The sequence below is a fragment of the Pelodiscus sinensis genome, chromosome 3, assembly GCF_052426305.1.
Source record: "Pelodiscus sinensis isolate ZL-2025 chromosome 3, ASM5242630v1, whole genome shotgun sequence".
In the NCBI taxonomy this organism is placed as follows: domain Eukaryota; kingdom Metazoa; phylum Chordata; order Testudines; family Trionychidae; genus Pelodiscus; species Pelodiscus sinensis.
In genome coordinates, this window is record NC_143054.1 from 107,869,731 (window position 1) to 107,894,365 (window position 24,635).

General features: G+C 42.5%; 1 protein-coding gene across 3 annotated transcripts in view; it reads left to right on the forward strand.

Annotated features, from left to right (window-relative positions):
- SASH1 (SAM and SH3 domain containing 1) overlaps positions 1-24,635 on the forward strand; it is an 844,241-nt gene that overhangs the window by 710,594 nt on the left and 109,012 nt on the right. For all 3 annotated transcript variants that reach the window (XM_075924386.2, XM_075924390.2, XM_075924387.2), the window contains exons 3-4: positions 24,020-24,070; positions 24,180-24,229. In XM_075924386.2, coding sequence (XP_075780501.1) covers positions 24,020-24,070; positions 24,180-24,229 — 101 coding nt within the window. The remainder of the gene's footprint in view (positions 1-24,019; positions 24,071-24,179; positions 24,230-24,635) is intronic.

The following is a 24,635-nucleotide window of genomic DNA, read 5'->3' on the forward strand; positions in this document are numbered from 1 at the left end:
GGTTTACAGGGATGTTTGAATAGCGAGCTTGTTATATTTTGAAATAACAGGCTTGTTTAAAAGAAGAAGAATAGCTATTTCTGGATACCGGAAGTGTCCCAAAATAGCTCCACAGTTTAGACGTACCCTTGCTGAAATCTGTATTAAGCACTTTGCTATTATGTGATGTGTGAGGTTGGTATTTCAGGTAAAACTTAAGCTCCATGTATGTCAAGAGACACTGCTTTGTGAATTTTTAGTGGAACATGTGAAAGTGCTGAAGATCCATGTGCAAGCACTACAGCTGGACTTAAGGGAGGCCCAGCAGTGAGAGCTCTTAACTGAAGGTTTAAAACCCCTTCATTTAAGCATTTTCTAGCAATTGTGTTGGTAGCACTGTAGCTGTCAGACAGCACTTTCGTGTCATTACCTTCCAAGAAGAATGATCATAGTAACACACTAAAAGACAATGCCTTGCAACTGATGCAGCACTGTTTGGAAGCATTATTGTTGCCTGTTGTGTTTAGCAAATGATTTCTAGTCACAGCATTTTTCTTTGGCTTGCTTTAGAATTTAAAAAGCAAATGCTGTGGATTACTGTGACCGATGGTATAGACTCAGATTTTTATAATAGATAGATAGATAGATAATTGTTTTTAAAGTTATAAAATAAATAGCTACTTGAATACCTGTGGCAATGGATGGCACTGAGCTCTCTCTTCAGGGAGGTTGCTGTATTTCCTTTGAACAGGCAAACTGACTTGGAAGCAGTCTTTCCAGTTGCTTTAGAGGGCAGCCAGTTTTAATGCATAAGCATTCATATTGTTTTGGGTTGTAAATAAATTTCTCTTAAATTAATTAAGCTGGCTTAGTTCATTCTAAGCACTGTGTATTAAGATGTATAAATTGTGTTCCCCTCAGAGTATAAACACTTAACTTTCTCTGTAGCTGCCTCCAACTCCTCTGTGGGTACGTTTGCTGTGAAGATGCAGATGTAATCTCTCGCTCAGGTAGACAAATCTATGCTACCCCCTCACTGCCCCAAGTACATTCCTCTCTCAAATTCTGTGTAGGTCCTGAGGTCACCTAGCTGCTTTTTCTGCCCGTGGAACAGCATCTGCTTTTCTTATTTTAGTGTGCTAACTCAGTCTGAACTAGTGCAGGTGTGTTTACCCAAGCTGCAAATTACACCTCAAGCTCTCTGTAGGCAATCCTAAATTTTCACAATTCAGTGGTGCTTTATCAAAGTATTGCCAAGTTGAGGTTTTATCATAAATCTCACAAGTCTAGTGCTTTTTCTCTTACGTAAAGGAAAAACTAGGTTCTAGCCCCAGCAGTGGAGGACAAAAAAGTGTGAAACTATCACCTCCAAACATTCAATCCCCAGATTGAAATCATAATCCACAAATTATTCTATAGTCTCATCATTTCTGGAGGCTTGAGGTCGACAGTTGTTGTGACAACTATGCAGATGTAACAGAGTAAAAAAGACAAATATCCATCTCCTCCTGTTTGCCTGTAAGTTAGATTGTTTGTATCATCAGGAGCAAAAACCATTTGCCATTATTTGCCAATCCCTTCCACAGAAGGTGGAAAGGTGAAATTTTTTCCTGCAAAGTAAGTTAATGTACTATCTATGCAGGAAGGTGTTAGTGGCTGCCATTAGAGGCAGACTTAGTTAAAGTCAGTAGGGAGGTTTGCCAAATGGTTTAACAAAAAATACCAAACCTCACTCCTAGAGCTTCATTGGTGAATGTTTCATGAATTTTATTTGGATCACAATTGGGAGCTTTTCTTCCTGATATTAAGAATAATATCGTTTACTCATTTTTTAAACATTTTTGGTTGATATCTTGGATTCTGGAGCACATTTCTGTAGCAATAGATGGATTCTGTGGTAATTTCTAATCATGGAAACAGGGAGTACACAAGGCTTTGGATATAAACAAAAACAACAAAATCCCCAATGTGATATTGATGCAGTTCTGTGACCAAATCTGGAGCAAAAATCTTTTCCAAAAGATGATTTTTATGTAGTGGTGGGATTTCAACTGCTGTAACTAACTCTGTCAAGAATCAGAGCCAAAGGGAGAAAGTAAGAGAGGGCTCTCTGTTACTGTCCTGCTGAGCAAGAGGAAGATTTCTCCTGTTAAGTGTCACCATAGCTCTGCTCTCATCTGAATAAGTTCATTTTCCAGAAGCCTGGAAAGCTTTATAATGTGTATGTGTATTTTAGATATATTATATAAAATAATAATTATAAAACACATCCACAACATCCACACACACATCCTACAGTTGAGCAATGGAAGAGATTGCACACTTTGCCCAAGAATTCATGTTAGAGATGCTCTCATAGTGCCCGCCTTCACAAGCACTTCTGGGTTGCATGAGCTTGATATTTAAAAACACTTGCAGGTGTGCATACAGATTTAAGCTTTACTCATCTCAGATTTCTACCTTCCTGGCAAATTAATTTACTAGTAGGGTCTACAAGTGCAAGGTGATTCTTAATGTGTGGAAGACACTTGCAAAGACAAGGTGTTCAGTCTTGTGTTCTGTGGCTTTTGCATACTTAATCTCTATTTGCTTGGTGGGAAGGGGAAAAGAGCGAAGATAAAACACGTTTACTTTCCATCATGCCCAAGGTTGTTACAGGAAGTGCAGAGTACTCCTTAGTATGCATTGTCAGCATAAATTAAAATGTTATGGCAGCAGATTGTTCACTGGGGTGATTTTCCTAGCATCCCCCCATCCCAGTGCACTCCCCCTTCCCCTGAGGCAGGCATCCCCAGCGTCCAGAGCCTCCACCCCAATCAAATCTCTCCCTGCAGAGCCAGGCACGGAGGAACAATCTGACTTTTAAAGCGGCTGCTTCTGCCACCCAGCCTGGCTCGCAGTGTGTAGAGGGAGGCGTCACGTGGGCCAGAGCAGTGCATGCTCCGCTCCTAGCCCAGCCCATCACAGTTCCCCCCTAGAGTAGCACCCAGCACGTGCCCCTTTCTGCCCCCCTTTGCCACTGTGCCACGCTCCTCGCTCCTCTGCCCCCGCCAGAAGTGGCAGGGGGAAATTGTCGCCGCTAGGCTTCTGTCCCAGGGGAACGGGAAATATCAGACATTACACATGTCTGGTATTTCCTGTCTTTTTTTACTGGACGGAACCTGCAAATACCGGACTGTCCGGGTAAAAACCGGACACCTGGCAACCCTATCAGTAGGTGAATTAAGCTCTTATTGGCTAAATGAAGGAACAGTTAAATTCCCTTTAAGGAGTAATAACTGAAACAATAGAAGCCACCTCCGAAGCCTCTGGACACTATGACAACATTTGAGCTGAGGCTAAGGCATATAGACTGAGTGGTTTCCTGATTGCAAATGGAGAAACTCAGGCAGCTGTGTGTGTCCATCTGTGGCAGAGGCAGAAAAAGTGAGCAGAAAATCGTGGGGGAGGGGGAGAGGATGGAGGGAGATAGCCAAAGGCAGGAGAATCAGTAGCAAGGATGGACATGGGAGGAAGACAAGAATAGGAACTTCTTTTGGGAACAGTACATCCTGGAAAGGCGCATTGGGTTTCTGGATAAAGAAATTGCTTCCTGTTGCTTGTTTCTACTATGTTCAGGGAAATGAATGGGTTTGCACAAAAGAATATACCTAACTTTTATTATCAGTTTCTCCTCTCAACAGAAAAATCTTGGCAAGGCCCTTAAATATATGCTAACCAAGATGCAAGGCTAACCAAGATGCAACAATACAAGTACCTCAAAGCTAATTCAGAACTAGACTACTGGTCAGATCATCAGCTGAGATTTAGGGGAGATATTCTGATACACACTTGCTATGGATCTGTCCCAAGCGTAGAATCACAGAACTGGAAGGAACATAGAAAGGTCATCAAGTCCAGCCCCATGCACTCGTAGCAGGACCAAGCACCATCTACCTCATCCCTGACAGATGTTTGTCTAACCTAGTCTTAAAAATCTACAGTGATGGAAATCCCACAATCTCGCCCAGGCAATTTATTCTGGTGCTTAACCACGCTGACAGTTAGGAATTTTTTCCTGATGTCCAAATTAAACCTTTCTTGCTACAGTTTAAGTCCATTGCTTCTTGTCCTATCCTCAGAGGCCAAGGAGAGAAATTTTCTCCCTCCTCCTTGTAGCACTCTTTTAGGTACTTGAAAGCTGTTATGTCCCATCTCACTCTTCTTTTTAATTCTTTTAATCTGTCCTCATAGGTCATGTTAATCATTTTTGTTGCTCTTCTCTGGACGTCTCCAGTTTGTTCACATCTTTCCTGAAATGTGGTGCCCAGAACTGGATGCAATACTCCAGTTGAGTAGTCAACATGGAGTAGAGCAAAAGACTTACTTCTTGTGTACAACACTCCTTTAGTACATCCCAAAATTGTGTTTGCTTTTTCTGCAACAGTTTCACACTGGAGACTCATATTCAACGTGTGATCCATTATGACCCCTAGGTCGCTTTCCGTAGTACTTCGTCCTAGGTAGTTATTTCACATTTTGTACATTTGCAACTGATTATTCCTCTCTAAGTGGAGTACTTTGCACTTGTCCTTGTTGAATTTCTTCCTGTTTATCTCAGACCATTTTCCAGTTTGTCTAGATCATTTTGAATTATAATCCTATCCTCCAAAGCACTTGCAACCCCTCCCAGCTTGGTATCATCCACAAATTTATAAGTGCACTCTTTATGCTATTATCTAAATAATTGATGAAGATACTGAACAGAACTGGACCCAGAACTCATTATGTCCTTCCAGCATGACTGTGAACCATTGATAACGATTCTCTAAAGGTTATCTAAGCAATTATGCGCTCACTTTATAGTAGCCCCATCTAGGTTGTTGTCATGGCTCCTTCCCCACTCTGGCATGATTAATGTAGAAGTGGGGGCCAGCAAGTACCCCAAAACCTTATCTACCAGGCTTTGGTATAAAACATCCCCCCAAAATCTTAAAACCCTAGATTTTGGGAATAAAACTTCCACTGCCACCACCCAAGTATTGATGTGAAAAATCAGGGGAGAGATTACTTGGGAAATCTGAGCCCCAAAGTACCAAGCAGGACATCACCATTACCCAATACCAGGTTAATAAAAAGAAAAGAGAAAACTTTTATCACCACAATATTCCTGTTGCAAGCATAATAAGTAGATGGAAAAGTAACAAATAATATACTCATGGAGAAACTCCATGGGCCTAGAACTTAGTTATAACGAAAAGCCAGACATCTTTAAAAAAGTGCCCAGACATCAGATCCCATACCCAAAACATAAAACAATAAAATCTAACGGATTTATCTAAACATTACTCTACTTACAGAAAATGAAGAAAAAGTCTTTTTCTTGGACGGAGACATAGTATCTGTCCCCCTCAATAGCTGGAGAGAACTGCCCAGAGACAAAGGAGAAGGAAAACCCCAAAATTCCTTTGTTCCAATTTGAAATTCCTACCTACCTGTATTCCTATTGGCCACTCCACCTGGCTAGGTAAGGGACATAGTTAACCCCTTAGTCCCCAGGCTGCTGGCTAACCCCTCATGATCATGACAGTTGTATATTCCTAGTTTGTTAATTAGAAGGTTGTGTGAGACTGTGTAAATGCCTCATTAAAGTCAGATATACATCATCTACCACTGCCTCTTATCCACAAAGCTTTCTTTGACAGGATAACAAGCCATCAGGTTGATTTGACACAATCTTAAAGAGATGGAGGCTAATTTGGGAGTCTATAAATAATACAGTCAGTTTCTCTATCATGAAGATTGTAATGAATACAAACAAACAATGTGTGCTAATCCTCTTCTGCATTACTCTTGTTAATTTGTTTTCGGCGCGCCTGCTGGTGAAAGTGTCCTTATTTTGTGTGAGACTTTCAAATTAGTGCCCTAGCAGTAAAATCTTTTTTTCTTCCCATCCCCAATCCTTGGAGGAGGTGTATGCATGCTCAGTAAAAGCAGTTCAGTGTCACATTCTGGAGAAACAGTTTATTTTATCCGTCTGAACTTTCAAGCAGTGCTTTTTTTTGCGATGGCACGCACCTTTTTTGGGAGCACTCGCCACTTCCCAGCACAACCCCCAACTAGCCCTGGAATCACTCGCACTGCACCGGACATAAGCCCGCTTGGGACACGCAGCAATGTTTGACACATTTTTTGAAACCTTAGTACTGGCACCTTTTTTTTTCTTTTTTTTTTTAACAAAAAAAGCACTGCTTTTAAGTATCTGATTTCATTTGCCTATAAAGTAAACAATATCATCTTTCTTTAAAGAAAATGTCCTGTATTTTCTTTTAGAATAATAAATTACACCTAAAATTTTGTTAAAAGTTTCCTGGTTTTGCCAGTGAAATAAATGAGGAAGAGGTTTGTTTTTTTTCTGGTCTGGTGAGAGGGAACAAATACATTTTCCCAGATTTATTGGGAAATACAATATTCAGGTTTAGTAAACAAAACAAACAACACAAAGCAGCAACCACTGGTGCTGATAAAAGATTGTGTGATTATGAAATTTTGAAAACAGTTGGGTCCTGATTCTCATGTTCAGTTTGGCTCCCTTACACTGCCAAAGCAGTTACAAGAATAAAGCCCACTAAAATTTTCATTGACTCCCAGACATTTGCAAATGATAAAATACCCAAATAACTCATAATATCTTGGCTTTCTTATTAGTGCATGACCAGGGAACACTGAATGCCGGGAGGCACTAAAATGGATTAAAAAATTAAACTGATTTTCTAGAACATAAACAGAAAATCATATTGAATCTAAAACATTACAAAGAAATAGATTTAAATGTTATCCAAAAGACTTTTTTACCAGTAGGACCCAAGTTCTGAGTTTCTGTATTTCTTTTGTTGCATTTGATGAAGTTCCTAACACCTGTTGCAGACCTAACACCTGTGGCAGAGCAGATTCAGTTTTACCGTGGAGGGTCATTGTAGGTGAAAAAATGAAAAACTTTAAACTCAGGTCTTGATAGGTAAGAAAAGAAAGGCCCGATATTCCATTTTATAAAACATTTATTGGGAGGTGTAAGCTGTAGCATTTATAGATTTAGGATTGGATCCAAATTTTGTCCAAAGAAGTGAGTTTTTGGAATTCTATACTTTGGATTGTTCTCTTAGAGCTAAAGAGCATTCAAACGTCTTCATACTTCAGAAGTATTCCTATGCTGAGTTATGGTTTGGATATATTTACAGTTGTCAGTCTCTCTAATGTGGGGGATTCAATTAATTTATTATATTCTATGATGAAAACCAATTTAATTTTACTACTGCAGCAAAGCTACATGCATTAGAGTAATAATGGTGATGGAAAGGTTCCTTTTAGAGTGTTTTCCTGATTTTGAGGTCACATAGTAAGAAACATGTAATAATTAAGAGGTAATAATAAATAAAAATTACTTGTATAAAATTGGCTTTGCATTAAAATATTTTTCTTTTACATTAATTCCATAATGTAAACTTGTTATGCATGAGCTTCAAGCAAAATGTTAGCACTTGGTATTGCTTTTCTGAGGAGAACAGCGCACTCAGGCTGTTTCTATGATATTGTTCCATAGTTCAGACTGCAGGGGTGTTAATAGCAGTGTGCTTCCACCTCCCTCAGGTGTACACTACAGGAATGAACTACAAAAGTTCCTAGTTCTCATTAATACAGTTCTGTTTGAAGAAGGTTCTATAATACCAACTAGGAACCTTTTTGTTCATGCCCATGATGCCCACACAGAGAAGTTACGACACAGCATTTTGCTCACACCACTATAATCTAAACTGCAGGGCAGTGTAGACAAGCCTTCACTGTACTGTAATCACACTGGATTTATTGGAGCACCATCTTGTTTATCAACACACAGAATGTCAGTTCCTCCTCCAAATTAACCTTTGGTGATGACATTTTTGCACAATATAAAGTCAAGGGTTCTGGGAGCGGGATTGGTTGGCTGGCTTGTTTAGTATTAATTAAAGAACAGAGTAAATGATAGTGCAGAAGGAAAATCACTTGGAATAATCCATCAGTCATATTCTATTAAACAGCTGCTTATAAATGCCTGTGATTTCAACATGTAACCTGTAACACCCATTTAATAAACATTTAGTTAGCAAATTCATTTGAACCCTTTATGAAGCATGTCATCTATAACTTAATTCACAGGTGGGATAGAAGAGTGTAAGAGCATAAGTGCGTCATTTATATGAATAAATAAAGGTGGGTCTACCTGTGTTTCCATTATAGCCTTGTTTGGGAAGATGTATAAAATAGCTGTAGAAGATTGCTTAAGGAGAATGTTTACCATTGAATGACTCAGACTAGTATTCATTTTCTGTCTAACCCAGTTTTTTAAATTAAAATTTCATTATTCAGAAATTTGTATAAAAGTTAAAAGATGACTGACTACTTTAAGATGTCTTTGTTCTGTAAAGTGAAAATTTAATTTGTGTTAAAAATGAAAATTGGGGACACAACTGTCCATAATACTGTCTAGTGGCATTTGTATTTTGCTCGTGTTTCCAAGGTAAAAATCCAGTGATGGGGAGATAACCTTCCCTTTCCTAGTTATGCCAAATTGTTGCCTTTGCAGGTAAAATGGAATCTTAGGTATGTAATATGGTAGCCGATAAACAGGAGCTTATTGGTTAACGTTATTGGTTACACTCATCCCACCCCCCTCCTCCTTCCTGTGACTCTGCAAATATTTTTTTTTAACGGGCTGGCTGATAGGCTGGCTCAATCCCAGCCTTACCACTGTGGCTCTGAATTATTAGTGGATTGGGGAGCCAGCACGGAGGCAGGCTGCCTCAGTCCAGACTCGTGCCGGGTCCCAGCATAAACCCCGGTGTCTTGCCAGGACTGAGCCAGTCTGCCTGAGCGCTGTCTCCCCAGTCCCTTAATAATGGTGCAGAGCTGCAGCGGGGTTGGTGCGAGCCAGGACTAAGTGCTTTCACTGCTAACTCTTATAGATTAATTGTGTAGTTGGCAACTACACGATTAACGAATTACATGCTGCTTAACATTCCTACTTTTAGGAGGGATTTGAAGTTTAGACTGACATGTTGAGTTCTTAGTTCTGGTTGGCTGCTGTCCCTGTTACACCAAGTATCAGCTCTAGTTAGCAGCGGTGGATATAGGGCATGTGAGCGAGGTGGCTGCCCCAAGCCCTGCGCTTTAATAGGCCCCGTGCCAGCGCCGGTGTTTTAAAACTCTCATCCGCCCTGCTTAGAGCAGGGTCGGCAGCCTGGGGCCCGTGAGGGAGCCCGACGAGGCGCTTTGGAAGCTCGAGCCCCGCCCCCACCGCAGCAGGCAGCCCGCGTAGGCGCAGCAGCAGCCAGAGCAAACCCCGCGCTGGTTGGGTCCGGCTGCATGGCAGCAACAGCCCCAGCCCCATGCAGAACGGAACAGCGCGGCGGGACCCTTTGTGGTTTAGGAGTTGCGAGCCGGTAGGGGAGGGTCCCTCATGGCTGCTTCCGCCCCCCCACTCCTCCGCACAAGCCCATGGCAGCTGCAGGAACCCACCAATCACCGCTCCCCTCAGGCTTTTAATCCCCCAGCACATGGCCAGGCAGCTCCTGTGGGAGAAACCGCCGAGCAACGCTTTTAGGTAAGTGTCTGGCCCCCCAGCCACTCCCACTCCGATATCTTCACCCACATAACCCTCCTCCCAGACCCTGCACCCCAATCCCCTCCCTGGGGCACAGTCCAAACCCCTGGCCAGATCCGCTCCAGGCCTGCTGGTCCCCAGCCCACTTGGGTGGTCCCCAGCTGATTTTTCTGTAGGGTCAGTGTCCCCTAATCCAAGAGAGGTTTCCCATCCCTGCCACAAATACAGGAGGCCCCTGCTTTATAATAGCCCGATTTATGACCCTCTCCCCCCCTCACCCTCCACCACCACCATTATGACCTTTTTCTGAAGTGGGGAAGGGGCCAAAATCCCCCGACTTACGTCCTTGGCCTATTGTAAATGCAGGCTCGAGTTACGACTAGGCTTGCCAGGTGTCTGGTCTTGGCCCTGACACTCCAGTATTTGTGGCTTCTGTCTGGTAAAAAAACAAAAAAAAAACAAAAAAAAACAAAATACCGGACCAGTAAAATGTCTGGTATTTTCAGTTTTTCTCAGCTGAAAAGCCACTTGGGACATTCTTCCCCTGCCATGTCTGGTGGGAATGGGGAGTGTGAGATTTAAAGGTGCCATGATTATTTTTTTTGGGGGGGGGGGAGGGCGCTTTTTTTGCTCAACATTTGGACATCCCTCCCCTTTTTATTAATGCAGAATTTTGTTTAAAAATGAATTACAATATAATTAGAATAAAAATTATCCAACTAAATTAAGTTTCTATCAGATTTACCCAATTCACATTTAATATGAAAAATAGCCTTCAATTTGTGCATTTGATGCCTTTTTTCTATTTTTTTTCTCCAAAGGGGGGCCCAGAGAAATTGTGCTGCCCTGGGTCCCGCAAAACTCTCACCCGCCCCTGCTAGTTAGCACAATGGTTGTCAGTCTCTGCTGGGAGGCCATGCATTAAATGAACACAGAAACTTGAAGTAGTCTCTCCAGTTCTTGTTTCAGAATAAAGTAGATACTCCTTCTCCTGGTTGTTATAGTTCTGCCTATGTCTCATTGCTCCCCATCTGAAGTCTAGCGCTCTGCTCACATTTCTCACCTTGCTTCCCTCCTGTTCTTGCTTTTGGGCCCTTTTTAACACTGTTTCCTATCACTGAAAAAGCATGTTCCTCCTGTTCCTTTACCATCTTCCCTGGTTTCTTTAAGTTTATCCTCAAAAATCCATTTCTTGCACCTTGACTTCCATCTTTGCCTTTCCTCAGAACAGCAGTCATCTTCTCTCTTTTGCCCTGCCTTAATGTTTTTGTAACATACATCAGAATTTGTGATTTTTTTTATTTAATTTATTTAATTTTATTTATTTATTTGCTTTGTAGAATGTGAGTTGTGGTTTTATTTTGTCCCTGAGCCTTCCTTTCCCTGACCCCTTTCTTTGTCTTTCTTCAAGTTCTATGTTTTTCTGAGTTAAAGGTCTATTTGTTATATATGCGCTTAAATGGTGCCAGGACAGGGACCTATGTCTTTTTCAATCCCAGTAAAGCACCATGAAATATTAGGAAATTTCACCAATCTTGTGGTTGCTGTTATAATGTTTCTGTCATTTGAAAAGTGTTGGTGGGTATTAATAAGATAAAAGAAACCTAAATATGTGTAACAACACGTTAGATAGAAAGATGCCACAGTAAAATATTTTTCTATCTGAAACATTTGATTTTATAAATTTCTGCATTTAGCAAGGGTTTTCACTGGGCTGAGAGAGAATTTTTTTTTAATGCATAAATAAGAATTTGAGAGCTACTATAATTGCATGTTTTGTTTCTTGGAAATCCACACTTGGTTAGTAGCTTAGCTGAGTGTTCACTTACTTCTGTGTTCATGCGTGAGCCCTTAGGAGAATATTTGTACTGTAGTTTCTTGAAAAGAAAAAGTATAAATTTGATTGAAATCCCATTTTTAACCATTTCCCTCCTGCACCTCCTTGTCTAGCTCCTGCATTTTATTTTTGCTGCAGAGTGTTGTCATTTACCCTGTGTCAGTCTTGACTGTAACATGCAAGAGTAATGGAGCAGAAAGTCTGTACTATTTATTGTAATGGCTAAAATGATGGAACTTGGGATGCAGTTTGAAACTTAAAATGGATCCGTTGGGAATCTGAGTCATTGGAAAGTCAGTGAGCTGGTTAATCCTCCCAAACAAACACTTGCTGAGGTGGTAGCCACTGGAATTGTTCTTCTTGATTTGTTTGTTTTGATCAGTGACCCATGACTAGCAACTGGTTGGCAGTTCCCATTAAACACCTGTGTGTTCCTTTGCTGTCACTGAAACAATGTTTTGCTTGGCATAATCTTCTCTGGAGCCTCTGTGCAGGTTGGAACATGACTTGTGGTAAAGGAACCGAGATAGAGTAATTGGTGTCATCCTAAATTACGACTCTGGATGTCTTTGATGTGCTGAGTTCCCAAACAATCTTTTGAATATGACTTTCTATCATCAGAGAGAAGAGATTAGAAATTGTACCATGTGTTCAGTTTAAGCAAGGTGAAATCATTGGGAAGAGAAAGTTCTGGAATGTATAGTTCCTGTCCTATTTGCCATATTGCTAGTCATTGAGGGCAGAGTTGTCAGTGGAATTATATATAATTTCAAATCATGAAATTAGCAACATCCGCATTTTTAATCCTATCTCCTTACATCTCTAAACTTCTACAGCAACTCCATGTATTTCCCTCTGAACAATAGTTGCCTCATATCTGAGTGAAATTAACCAATCCTGTAAGCAGGAAGACAGTCTGAACCATAAGTCCCTGTATCAAAGGCATGGTATAAGGCAGAACCTGTTCACAGAATCCGACTAGAACAGAGCCAATATTGCAGAAATAAACATTCATAAGAAATGCAGTCACAAAGTACTCACACAAGCACATCCTGATATTAAGTGGTACCAACACACCCCATTATCAAGGATGATACAAAAACACTCTGCAAGGATAACAGGAATATGCTGATTCCTCTTAAAAGACTAGCCAGATTGACAGCACATAATAAAGATGTTTTAATCTAACCAACAAGGTGATGGGTGATAACTCGCCATGTTGCAGCAGTAACTATGGCAAAGAAGCTGTACTAACCTTTTTGTATCGGGGTGTAAAGCTGTATCTCAGAGGGTATGTCTACACTACAAAGTTAATTCGAACTAATGGATGTTAGTTCGAATTAACTTTGATAGGCGCTACGCTAGTGCTCCGCTAGTTCAAACTTAATTCGAACTAGTGGAGTGCTTAGTTCGAACTAGGTAAACCTCATTCTACGAGGACTAAGCCTAGTTCGAACTTACTAGTTCGAATTAAGGACTGTGTAGCCCCTTAATTCGAACTAGTGGGAGGCTAGCCCTCCCCAGCTTTCCCTGGTGGCCACTCTGGCCAACACCAGGGAAACTCTATTGCCCCCCTCCCGGCCCCGGACCCCTTAAAGGGGCATGGGCTGGCTACGATGCCCGTGCCAGGTGCAAGCCTGCCAGCACCCAGCTAGCAGACCCTGCACCTGGCACGGCTCGAGCCAGCCGCCCGATGCCCCCCAGCCCTCCCCCTCTTCCCGGGCCCAGGCTGGCGGCTCCCGGGAGCTTGCCCTGAACCGCAAGAGGTGGGCACCCGCCTGGTCTAGTGCGGACATTGTGAACCTCGTCCACGACCTCTGCACTAGGCACAGGAAAGTGGCCGTCTAGGGCAGGAGAGCTGCCAGCCTGGCCACCCAGGAGCAGGTGTGCATGAAAATCAAGGTGGTCCACTGAGACCCCCGACCCTGAGCCCTGAGCTTAGAATGGCCGTACTGGGTCAGACCAAAGGTCCATCTAGCACAGTAGCCTGTCTGCTGACAGCGGCCAACCCTAGGGACCCTGGAGGGGATGGACCGAAGACAGTGACCAAGCCATTTGTCTCGTGTCATCCCTCTCCAGCCTTCCACAAACTTTGGGCAGAGACACCACTCCTACCCCCTGGCTAATACCACTCCATGGACCCAACCTCCATGAATTGATCTCACTTCTCTTTAAACTCTGTTCTAGTTGTAGCCTTCACAGCCTCCTGCAGCAAGGAGTTCCACAGGTTGACTCTTTGCTTTGTGAAGAACAACTTTCTGTTATTAGTTTGAAGCCTGCTACCCATTCCTTTCCTTTGGTGTCCTCTAGTCCTTCTATTATGGGAACTAATGAAGAACTTTTCTTGATGCACCCTCTCCACCTCACTCATACTTTTATAGACCTCTATCCTATCCCCCCTCAGTCTCCTCTTTTCTAAACTGAAAAGTCCCAGTCTCTTTAGCCTCTCTTCATATGGGACCTGTTCCAAACCTCTGATAATTTTAGTTGCCCTCCCCTCTCCCACCCTCTCTCTTCCCCTCTCCCACCTCCTTTTCCCAGTCTCCCCGAGTTTTGTTCAATAAAGAGAGATCCTATTTTTGACCACATGTTTTCTTTATTTTGTACATCAGGAAGGGGGGCTAGGGAAGGGTAAGTGGAAGGAGGTGAGGGAGGAATGGGGTACGAGCCCCCGATGGGGAGGACTGGGCTGGCTCTGCGGGCTTCTGGGGGTGGAAGCTCTCCTGCAGCCCCCCAATTGTCCCGTATCCCCAGATGGCAGCCTTCGGCAAGTGCAGCCGGTCTGATGGCCGAGTGCTGTGATGTGCCTGCCCACAGTGGGCACTCGGCACTCCAAAACAGGACTGCTTTGCAAGCGGGGCACCCCTGAGAACTGTCTGTCCGGGGTGGGGGTCGGGTCCCTTTAAGCACAGCCCTCGGCTAGCCTGAGGCAGCAGCTCCACGCTCTAAGTCTTCATCTGATGCCCTGCCGGCACTGCTTCCGGCCATCCTTAACCCCGGTTCAGGGTCCACTTAATGTGGACATGCTAGTTCGAATTAGCAAAATGCTAATTCGAACTAGTTTTTTTACTATGGATGCGTTAGTTCAAATTAGCTTAGTTCGAATTAACTAATTTGAACTAAGTTAGTTAGAATTAGCGCTGTAGTGTAGACATACCCAGAGGGAGTATCTTTGGCCTCTGAGGATGAAAAAGGCCTGCATTCATTGAACTGGTCCATTATTATGGTCTAGTAGAGTCTGTATGATACTGGTACCCTGCTTGGTTGACAGTTAATCTGACTGGGTGTCATCCCTTAATAGATCTTGTGGTTGTTGGGCAGTTGGCTTGAGGTCAGTCATGCCAGCTGTCTGTGCAGGCTTGCAACAGCACACAGAGGGAACTCACACACACGTGCACACACCTGCACACAGCCAATTGTCTATCAACATCTAACCACAATTCATAGAATTATTTCTCTGTTTGTTGCTTCTAGCTCTCAGCCTTTCTTTTCTCTGGTGTGTCCGGACTTGTAATTCCCAGTGAATGCAGTTCCACTTGTGATAGCTGTGGTGTAGACAAGGCTCAGAAGGGACACAAGCTCTTCTGTCCTCAGGGTTTGAGGATATGATAAAAAATGTATGAACTTTATGTATGCTAATGGTTTGAATTACAGGCTCATAATCTAGTGTAGAAGCCCTTCTAGATCACTACCTCTCCAGTGACTTAGCATGTACTTCAAGGAAGCCTCTTTACATACAGAGGAGGTTCTGAACTAGACTGGTGTTATACCCTATCATTCTTCACAGGGATTTCTCTATAAATAGCTATTATTTTGATGAACATAAGGGAAGAAAAGTGTGTTTCCTGGCACATAATATACATAACAACTGAACCCTACATCAGAAAGGAAAGTCCCAGATTGATTCAAATCCTGGCTCTCTGCTTGGGAGCAGTATTTCTAATTATAACCTAGCTGGCTAACAGTGCTCTTTTTTACAGAAAAGTAGGCATATTTTTTCTGTTTTCTGTCTTCCTATGAATGAATAATGGACAAAACCCAGAGCACTTTTAACTACTTTTCTGAGATGCTGATGGTGAACATTGTGTTCTAAAGGAAACTGACAAAGTCCTACAGAAATCAATTGAAGACAACACAGCTATGCTGATTTACACAAGCTGAAGATCTGGTGGCAGAGTGATCAATAACATCTTGAAAGGCAAAATAATTAAACCTCAAGTGAAAAGCTTTCCATAAACATAAGATGCATTGTATGTTCTAAGGGAGTGTGGAAATGGTGTACAGAAAGTTGTTTACATGGGTGTTCATTTTACTTGTGCTTTTATGGATCAGTTAGAACAGAAGTAGTTCACAACAGAGTATTTCCTGAGGGCAGCGTTGCAAAGAAATGTTACGTTTCTTCTATGTGGTACTTTTAAAGGGAATTGGACCTTAATAGTTGTACCTCCACATCAAGGGGGTATGTGAAGGTGTAAGCCTTATTTTGTGGTGTTGGGCTTGAGATCTGTTTATGAATTCTCAATAGAAAAAAAAGAGTTAGTTTCATCCTCGTTCCCATTTGCTTACTTTACAAAATCTCTACAAGTGTTCAACTAGTTATGCACAACAGCCAAACTGCTGAAAGGAGACCTTCAGCTGGGTGGGTTATGCAAGTAAAGTAACTAGGGAATATCACACATGTTGTATTCTGGATGCCCCGGTAGTGAGCACAAATTTTGGAACCTGATTGCACCTTAATGTTGTCACATCTAATTGTGGCAAGTAAGAAGTTATTAGTGTATAGTAACATGCCATTAGCCTTTGTGTGATGCTTAGAATGTGAGAAGTATAGTGATTAATCCTGCAAAAAAGACACACAAATAATACAGCGAGAGCAAGAATGATACAGTGGTTTAACTGGACGAGTGACTGTCCAGAGAAGAACTTTGGGTTCAGTTCTCTGCTCCATCACAGATTCGCTGTATGCGCTTGGCCAAGTGATATTGTGTCTCCGTGGTTTCATTTCCCATCTGTAAAAGGGGATAAAAGTACTTCCATATTTTACTGAAGTGGTCTGTTTACAAATCATCGTCTCTGATATAGCAAAAATTATGTAAAAAATGGCAGTTGCTGGTACACACTGATTCTATTTTGTGTCAATTTCGGCCTTGCAAGATGGTTTTCATTATAATTGGTAGTAATAATGATGGCTTCCTGCCATGTAATGCATTGTTTGTCAATAAACAGAGTGTGAAAAAATAGGTGATAGGGATGTAAACTGTTGCTTATAAAGTTACCTGGTTAAACATTATGGAGTCTCTCCCTCCCTTCACCCTCCCTCCCCTTTTCCCCCCAGCCCATGAGCTGCTTGGGCTGGGTCCACAACACTGCGGGTGCTTCAGCCAAGCCAAACCATCAGTTAACTGGATACTAGTAAACGTCTCTCAGTACGGATGATGCTTACCAAGTAACAGGTTAACCAGTTACCCCTTTACATCCCTAGTAGGTGATGCAGGACAGCACTGAGGCATGCTGGCAGAATGCATGGAGGATTGGGCCACAAGAAATCTGATGAGGTTCAACAAGGACAAGTGCGGAGTTCTGTTCTTGGGACGGAAGAATCCCAAGAATTGTTACGGGCTGGGGACCAACCAGCTAAGTAGTAGTTCTGCAGAAAAGGACCTGGGGGGTTACAGTGGATGAGAAGCTGGATATGAGTCAACAGTGTGCCCTTGTAGCCAAGAAGGCTAGTGGCATATTAGGTTGCATTAGGAAGAGCATTTCCAGCAGATCCAGAGATGTGATTATTCCCCTTTATTCAGCTCTTGTGAGGCCACATATAGAGTACTGTGTCCAGTTCTGGGCCCCGCACTACAAAAAGGATGTGGACGCATTGGAGAGGGTCCAGCGCAGGGCAACCAAAATGATTAGGGGGCTGGAGCATATTACCTACGAGGAGAGGCTGAGGGAGTTGGGTCTATTTAGTCTGCAGAAGCGAAAAGTGAGGGGAGATTTGATAGCAACCTTCAACTTCTTGAAGAGAGGTTCCAGAGAGGCTGGAGAAAGGCTGTTCTCAGTAGTGATGGATGGCAGAACAAGGAGCAATGGTCTCAAGTTGTGGTGGGACAGGTCCAGGTTGGATATTAGGAAAACCTATTTCACTAGGAGAGTGGTGAAGCACTGGAATGGGTTACCTAGGGAAGCAGTGGAGTCTCCATCCCTAGAGATTTTTAAGTCTTGGCTTGACAAAGCCCTGGCTGGGTTGATTTAGTTGGGATTGGTCCTGCCAAGGGCAGGGGGCTGGACTTGATGACCTTCTGAGGTCTCTTCCAGCTCTATGATTCTATGATTGAGTCTATGATAATGCTTTGTTTGCTGCCTGGATACTATCTGTCCACACTGAACCTCACTTTCACTGATGTTTTTGGGTCTGATCTTGTGGCTGATGAAGTCAATAGCAAAGCATCCCCTGACTTCAGTGCAGTGGGAGAGGTCTTTTAGATAGGAGAATGAATTATTTCTAAAACAGATGCTCTCGTTCATCCGTAAGTCACGATCTTGATGCAGGAATTACTGAATGAAATTCTACGGCCTGTGTTATGCAGGAGCTCAGGCTAAATTATCATAAATGAATCCTTTTTGCTGTGAGTTCTGCGTATGCTTTGCAGCCAGATTGATAAAGCCCCCTGCACCTCTTGTGTTACGACACTTTTGCGCCATCCTGGGCTGCTGTGGGGACAGGAAAAGCAGTTTCTCAGGGCTGCGCTGCCTGAAATCTCTATAGAGTGATCCAACTCTGCCCTCCTCCTAGCATGTTTCCTGTGCCAGAACTTGTGAACTTTTATAGGCAGCTTTTTGACTACCTTCCGCTGTGCCTACACAGTGCAAATCCACCCACAGTTCAGAAGTGTGATTTTTACAGCCTCCTTACACTGCTCTTGCACTTTAAACTGGCATGGGGCTCCCCCCATGAATCTGTGTAAAGTCCATTATTCAGGGCCTTTTATAACATCCTCTATAATCCGAAGCTTTGTAGAATGTTTAAAGGTTTGCTTCAAATATGAAAGCTACAGAGAATAAACTAATATTGTAAAATATTTTGCAAAATGCCATCAATGTATGTTTATAAACTAAAACCAGCCTTTCAGAATATAAGAACATAAGAACGGCCATACTGGGTCAGACCAAAGGTCCATTTAGACCAGTATCCAGTCTGACGACAGTGGCCATTACCAGATGCCCCAGAAGGATAAAACACAAAAGGTAATCCTGACGTGATCCCTCTCCTGTTACCCATTTCCAGACAAATGAATTCATTCCACTTTGCAAAAGAAGACGCTGATTCTGCAATTGTACCCTCCAATAGCCAGACCAGAGCCTAAATAAATAAAACTGTTCATGACTGCAAAAACAATGAGGCATCAAACCCATGAAAGCTTATGCCCTAATAAATTTGTTAGTCTCTAAGGTGCCACAGGACTCTTCATTGTTTTTGCAGATACAAACTAACAGGGCTACCTACTCTGAAACTATTTTAACTTATAAAACCTTCCCAACATCTTTGAGTGTCCAGAGAGCAAAAAATCATTGTAATTACGACGGAAGACTCTTGAATCATGATGACAGAGAAATTTCTTAAGTTATTTGTCTTTGAATACTACCATGGCAGGCAGCTAGGGTGACAGAGGAGGCTAATGGAATAAATGAGAGAAGAGAATCAAGATTTTTACAGCACGGAATGCAGCTGGCTATTTCCCAAGAAGATTTTTAAAAATACAAAAAACCTCTCCACTCTCCATTTACAATTTTACAGTCATCTTGGGAAAGTAAAAAAGATCTTTTGAGAGTGGCATAAAATAAGATATAGGGCCTTCTAAATTATTAATTTTAAAGAATTATATTTGTTATAAAAAGGATTTGCCACAAATACATTCAAGTACAGGCAGTCCCCGGGTTATGTACAAGTTAGGGACTGTAGGTTTGTTCTTAAGTTGAATTTGTATGCAAGTCAGATGTGGTACATATTGTAGGGGAAACTCTAGCCAAACATTTCTCCAGAGCTCAGTTTTATTCTCCCACACCTCACTTCCCTCAGTCCTTTATTCTCAAGCTGAGGTGTCTGCTGAGAAAAGCCGCTCCGCGTCTCCCTGGTCTGCTGGGGGGGGCGCTAGCTTTGCGTCTCCCTGGTCTGCTGGGGGAAAGCAGCTAGTGCGGGGTTGCCTCACCCCGTTTGTAAGTAGGGATCCGATGTAAGTCGGATCCATGTAACCCGGGGACTGCCTGTACACACTGGTTTCCTTTGGTGGGCTGTATGCAGCTTTACACCCTGAATTGGTCAACCGTTTTGTGATGCAAGCTTTGTGACAATGGGTGGAGGAAGAAAACCTGGCTTGAATGAACTGTGTTTTGAGTAAGTATACTGCTGCTTCCTTCCTTCCTTTCTTTTTGGCCTTCAGATCATTAGGAGAGTGTAGGAAAGGTTTACAGTAATGTTCCTGCTGCCTTGCTGACTGGAAAGCTTGTTCAATGCTAATTACATTATTTTGTTTTAAATTAATTTTTGTATTTACTCTCTTCCATAGATATATTTCCCTTCTTTATCTTTAGGCTACGGACATAAAACCTATTTTTATGTAGAGATAGGAAAGAGAGTTAAGACTATACTGACTAATGTGTAAGATAATATACCGTAAGAGACAACTCTGCATTACCAAGGGATGAACAAGATGACCTACTAGGTCTTTTCAGTCATTGATTTCATTGCATGTATATCATCTAATTTGCTTGCTAGACCTTGGTGATTTCCTGGAGTACAGTAACAACTATTTGAAATCCATGGCAGAACTTTCACTAGCTTCAACAGGACTGGAATTGAGTCTAGGACAGGGATGTAAGCGAGTAGTCAACTAACCAATAAGCCTAGGCTTATCTTTAGTTGAGTCGACTGCTTGCATTTCCGGCCTCCTGCTGCTGCAAAGCAGGCCAGGCTGCCATGAACAGGGGTTGCTCTGGCAAGACGGCAGCCTGGCTCAGTCCCAACTCACATCAGATCCAGAATGTACCCCTCTGCAGCTCTGCAGTTTTAATTACTAAGAGTTGGGGGGGCAGGCAGCATGGATTTTAGTACATTTGAGCTGCAGAGGTAGTAGGTCCCGTACCCAGTGTGAGCCAGGACTAAGTGCTTCTTCCCTTATTGACACGATTAGTTGATAAAAATTATATTGACTATCCGATTAGTGAATTACCTGCCTCTTAACATCCTTAATCCAGGGTTGATAGTCATGCAATGTAAATGTTTTGTGTTCAGATGAATGAGACTCCAATAGTTAGATTTACCTCCAATGACATATAACTTCAAACTTTTCCCCAATCCCAACTGGAGTTTTACTCTTGATTTCAGTGGGAGCAGGATTAAGCCTACTGTTATCAAGAGGTACATTTTAAAGTATTGCTATAAAATCTAAAATTTGTCAATATGGGCCTGATCCACTGAAGTCAGTGGAGGGCCTTTTATTGCCCATGTTGGGGATAGACGTGTCAAGCTACAGATTGTACGTTGGTGTTCTCAGATGAAGAATTTAGCTTGACTTGCTGAGAAATTACAAGAAATTTCACTCCTGAAGTCATATTTTTGGTAAATTCACTTTATATGTAATCTCAAAATTGTCACTCAGATCCCAAATCATTTTTGTTTCCAAACTTATTGCATAACTACATCAGCATAACTGCATCCGCTTTTTTCAGGGGGATAGGTTTCTATTTTGGCTTCCAAGTGCAGTATCATTTGGAGAAGAATTTCCATGTACTAGATAGATGGAGGCAATAATTGAAAGGTACTTTTTTTTAAAAGTATCATTCTGACTTCTGCATATATTCTTGATGTGTCATCAAAATTATGATGGTTTCAGATGTCTTTGCTTAGACATTAGATTTCTAAATAACACTTTTTCCAAGAACTCTCAAATTGTTAGCATAATTTATAGGCATAGTGATTGGTGCAGTGGATTGGGAACAAGTAATCCTGGAGTCTGGTCCCAGCTCCTCCTCAGTGTATGGCAATGGGCAAACCACTTAAATTTGTGCCTCATTTCCCCATCTGTGTGTAGCCCAAGGTCCAGTGTGCTTTAGGAGCAGCCTTTGGAGCTACAGGTTGAAGCTCAGTTAACTTGCACCCCTTGGTCCGGCAACATCCATGGTCTGGCAAGACCATGGAAGTTCCAGGATCAAAGAGTCCTGGTGGAGGGCTGGCAGCTGGGTTCCCTGCATCTGGTCTGCCAGACACAATCCAGTGGGGCTGCAGGGAGCTGGGCTGCTCGGCATAGCAGGGAAGGGGATGGAGGCGGGGAAGTGAGGCTGGTGGCATGGAAGGAGCTGGCCTGGAGGCAGGTGGCTGGTCCATAGTTGGGGGAGTGGTAGCAGGGGGAGCTAGATATGACCTCCCCAGTCCAGCAAAATCCCTCGTCCGGGACTGGTCAGGTCCTGCGGGTGCTAGATAAGGGAGATCCAACCTGTACAAGTTGTGAACAGCAAATCGGGGCATGTTGGGAGAACGTCCTGGTTCATGCCAGGATGTACCCTCTGCCCCTCAACAGGGTCTCAGCATGGACTGAGCTGGAAGCACGTAGGCTGCAGGCAGAGAAGAGGCTGCTGAACTGTAATCCTGTTCTTTACAGGTAGGACCAAAAAAAGGGCATATGGAGCTCCCTGAAAGGAGATGAAGTGACACACAGGGAGAATATGGGCTTTGTTGTGGGGCTTAGTTATTGTGGGAGTTAGAACATGTTTGTAAGGGGGGTTGTGTTGTACAGTGTACCCTCTGCCCCCCAGCAGGGTCTCAGCAGGGACTGAGCTGGGAGCACATGGGCTGAAAGAAGAGAGGTGGCTGCTGAACTATAATCCTGTTCTACGTTCCTTACAGAATAAAGTCTGTTCCCGGTGGCTTGCCTGAGTACTTCTGGTCTGAGATGCACACGTGCTGACACACGACATGGAGCACACAAAGGAGCCTCAGGCTAGTCTCCCAAAGTTGTGTAAAAAGTCACAAGGCTTCACCTATGTTGAATAACCTCATACTGGGCTATTGAACAGGAGGGGCTACATGTCAATGCAATGATAATAGTTATCTACCAGCCAAATGAACTGAGAGTTTTAATTAAATGTATGATGGGGCACTTAGCTGAAAAATAATCACACATACTTTAAAAAAAAATTTTCTCACAAATATATGCTGTTGTGATTGGTTACAAAAAATCTTGAACTACAAAATCGGTATCGTATCCACAAATAACTTTCCTCAATGGTTTCAGCGAATTAATTTTATTTTAAGGTTCTGATAAGAACATAACTCCTTTGAAGCCCATATTTAACCCTATGTGTTGCAGTTCAGGGTGGGGGGGGAAGAAGTGGAATGTGTACTTCAACAATTTGCAGTACAGGCAAATTTAGATTTATTAATTAATCAAATAGTTGATGGGATTTCTGTTGACTATTAGATTAGTCTATAAGGGTGCCTCTGTCTTTGAACTGTCGCAAGAGCCCTGCCACGCTCTTGCTACAGTTCAAAAGTGGAAGCCATACAGGGAGCACGGGACCAGTGGAGCACTGGGCCCGCGCTCCCTATGACCTCTAAGCCTTTTAAATGTACAAGAGCCCCACTCTTTCAAAAGCAGAAGCTCTGCAGGGGGACTCCCCGCTAGCCCTGTGTTCCCTGTGGTCCCTCAGCCTTTGAAATGTTCAAGAGCCCCAGTAGGGAAATGTACATTTCAAAAGCAGAATCACAGCAGACTGCTTCAGTCCCCGATTGTGCTGTTTCATGCTGTGCCTCTACCTTCCCTGCCCCCTGTGGACAAAGTACTGGGGGGAATTGGCTTTTAAGCCTGTTCCCCTCAGCACAAGCTCCTGCTCTTCCCCCTTGCTGCCTCTCTCTGATAGAGGCAGCAAAAGGGGGGAAGTGACTAGTCGCATCACTAGTCGACTATCTGATAAGCTTATGCTTAACTAGTCACTTATATCCCTAGTACCGGCTATGTAAAACAGGAGGCATTTGTGAAAGAAAAGTATGGCAATCTGCCAAAACAAAGAGACTTCCATGCAGCTTAAGTTCCAACTTTGTCTCCCTTGTTTACCAAAAATCACAGCCTGTCTGGAACTCTGTACTGCACATGAAGACATTTATGAAGACATCTAGTTGCTGTATGATATAATGCAAGTAACCATACATTATCACAAGAGACAGGTGACTGAAAGAAAAAAGAAAGCTCAGGCAGTTGTCAGTTGACTTATAGGAATGTGGGGCAAATGTTGATTATCTCTTGAAGACTACTCATGTGTTTTCTTTGTTATTATTTGAACACATATCTAAGTATAAGCCTTACACAGTGGTACATATGTCTGTAATCAAGTAATTGGCTTCTATTTGAGTATTTCAGTGCTTCTTCGGAGAGCAATTCCATTGGAAATGTCACTGTTTCTTATTTGAAAGGGAGTGGGATTTTCCAATATTCTGTTCATGTCTCATTTTTCTTTCCTTATCTCGTTCCATATTTGTTTTTCTGGAGAATGCTGCCTCTTTTGGGTGTTGCATTAACCTGACATCTGTTCTGTTTTAGGAGAAACCCGATGCCAGCCCCACATCACTACAGCTGCGATCCCAGATTGAAGTAAGCACAATGACTTTAATCATCTATTTATGTTTTGGATTTTGTTTGCACCACTTGGGTGAAGCTTGTTGTTTTATCTGCACTTATGGCAATGTATCTTCCCTTACAGGAATCGCTTGGCCTCAGCAGTACCTTGTCAACACCAGAAACTGAAAGAAAGTAAGTTTGGATTTCTTGAGGGGCGCAGGGGAGCCTTAAGTGCAAATTTTTATATGAATCAGCCAATTCATGTGAAACTGACTTGATTTTACATAATTCCAGCTGAATCACCCATGGAAAACAAAACTGACACCTCTTCTCTTACTGTGTTTCTCCCTTGGTATCTCTGAGTGGACGTGTGTACGCATGTATGTAATATAAGGAGCTGTAAGAAGTATCATCAATTTCCCTGTAATCTAAAATATCCCTTTTTAAAAATAATAAGCTTTTTTGTTACTATACCTAAAAGTTCTAAAAACAAAAATAGGAATTAAACACTGAAACTACTTTCCCTTTCTTGTGAGTTCACGGTTTTGTTAATGTGTTTTTGAATACCAACAGGGTTAGTTAAGAAAACGTATAGGGT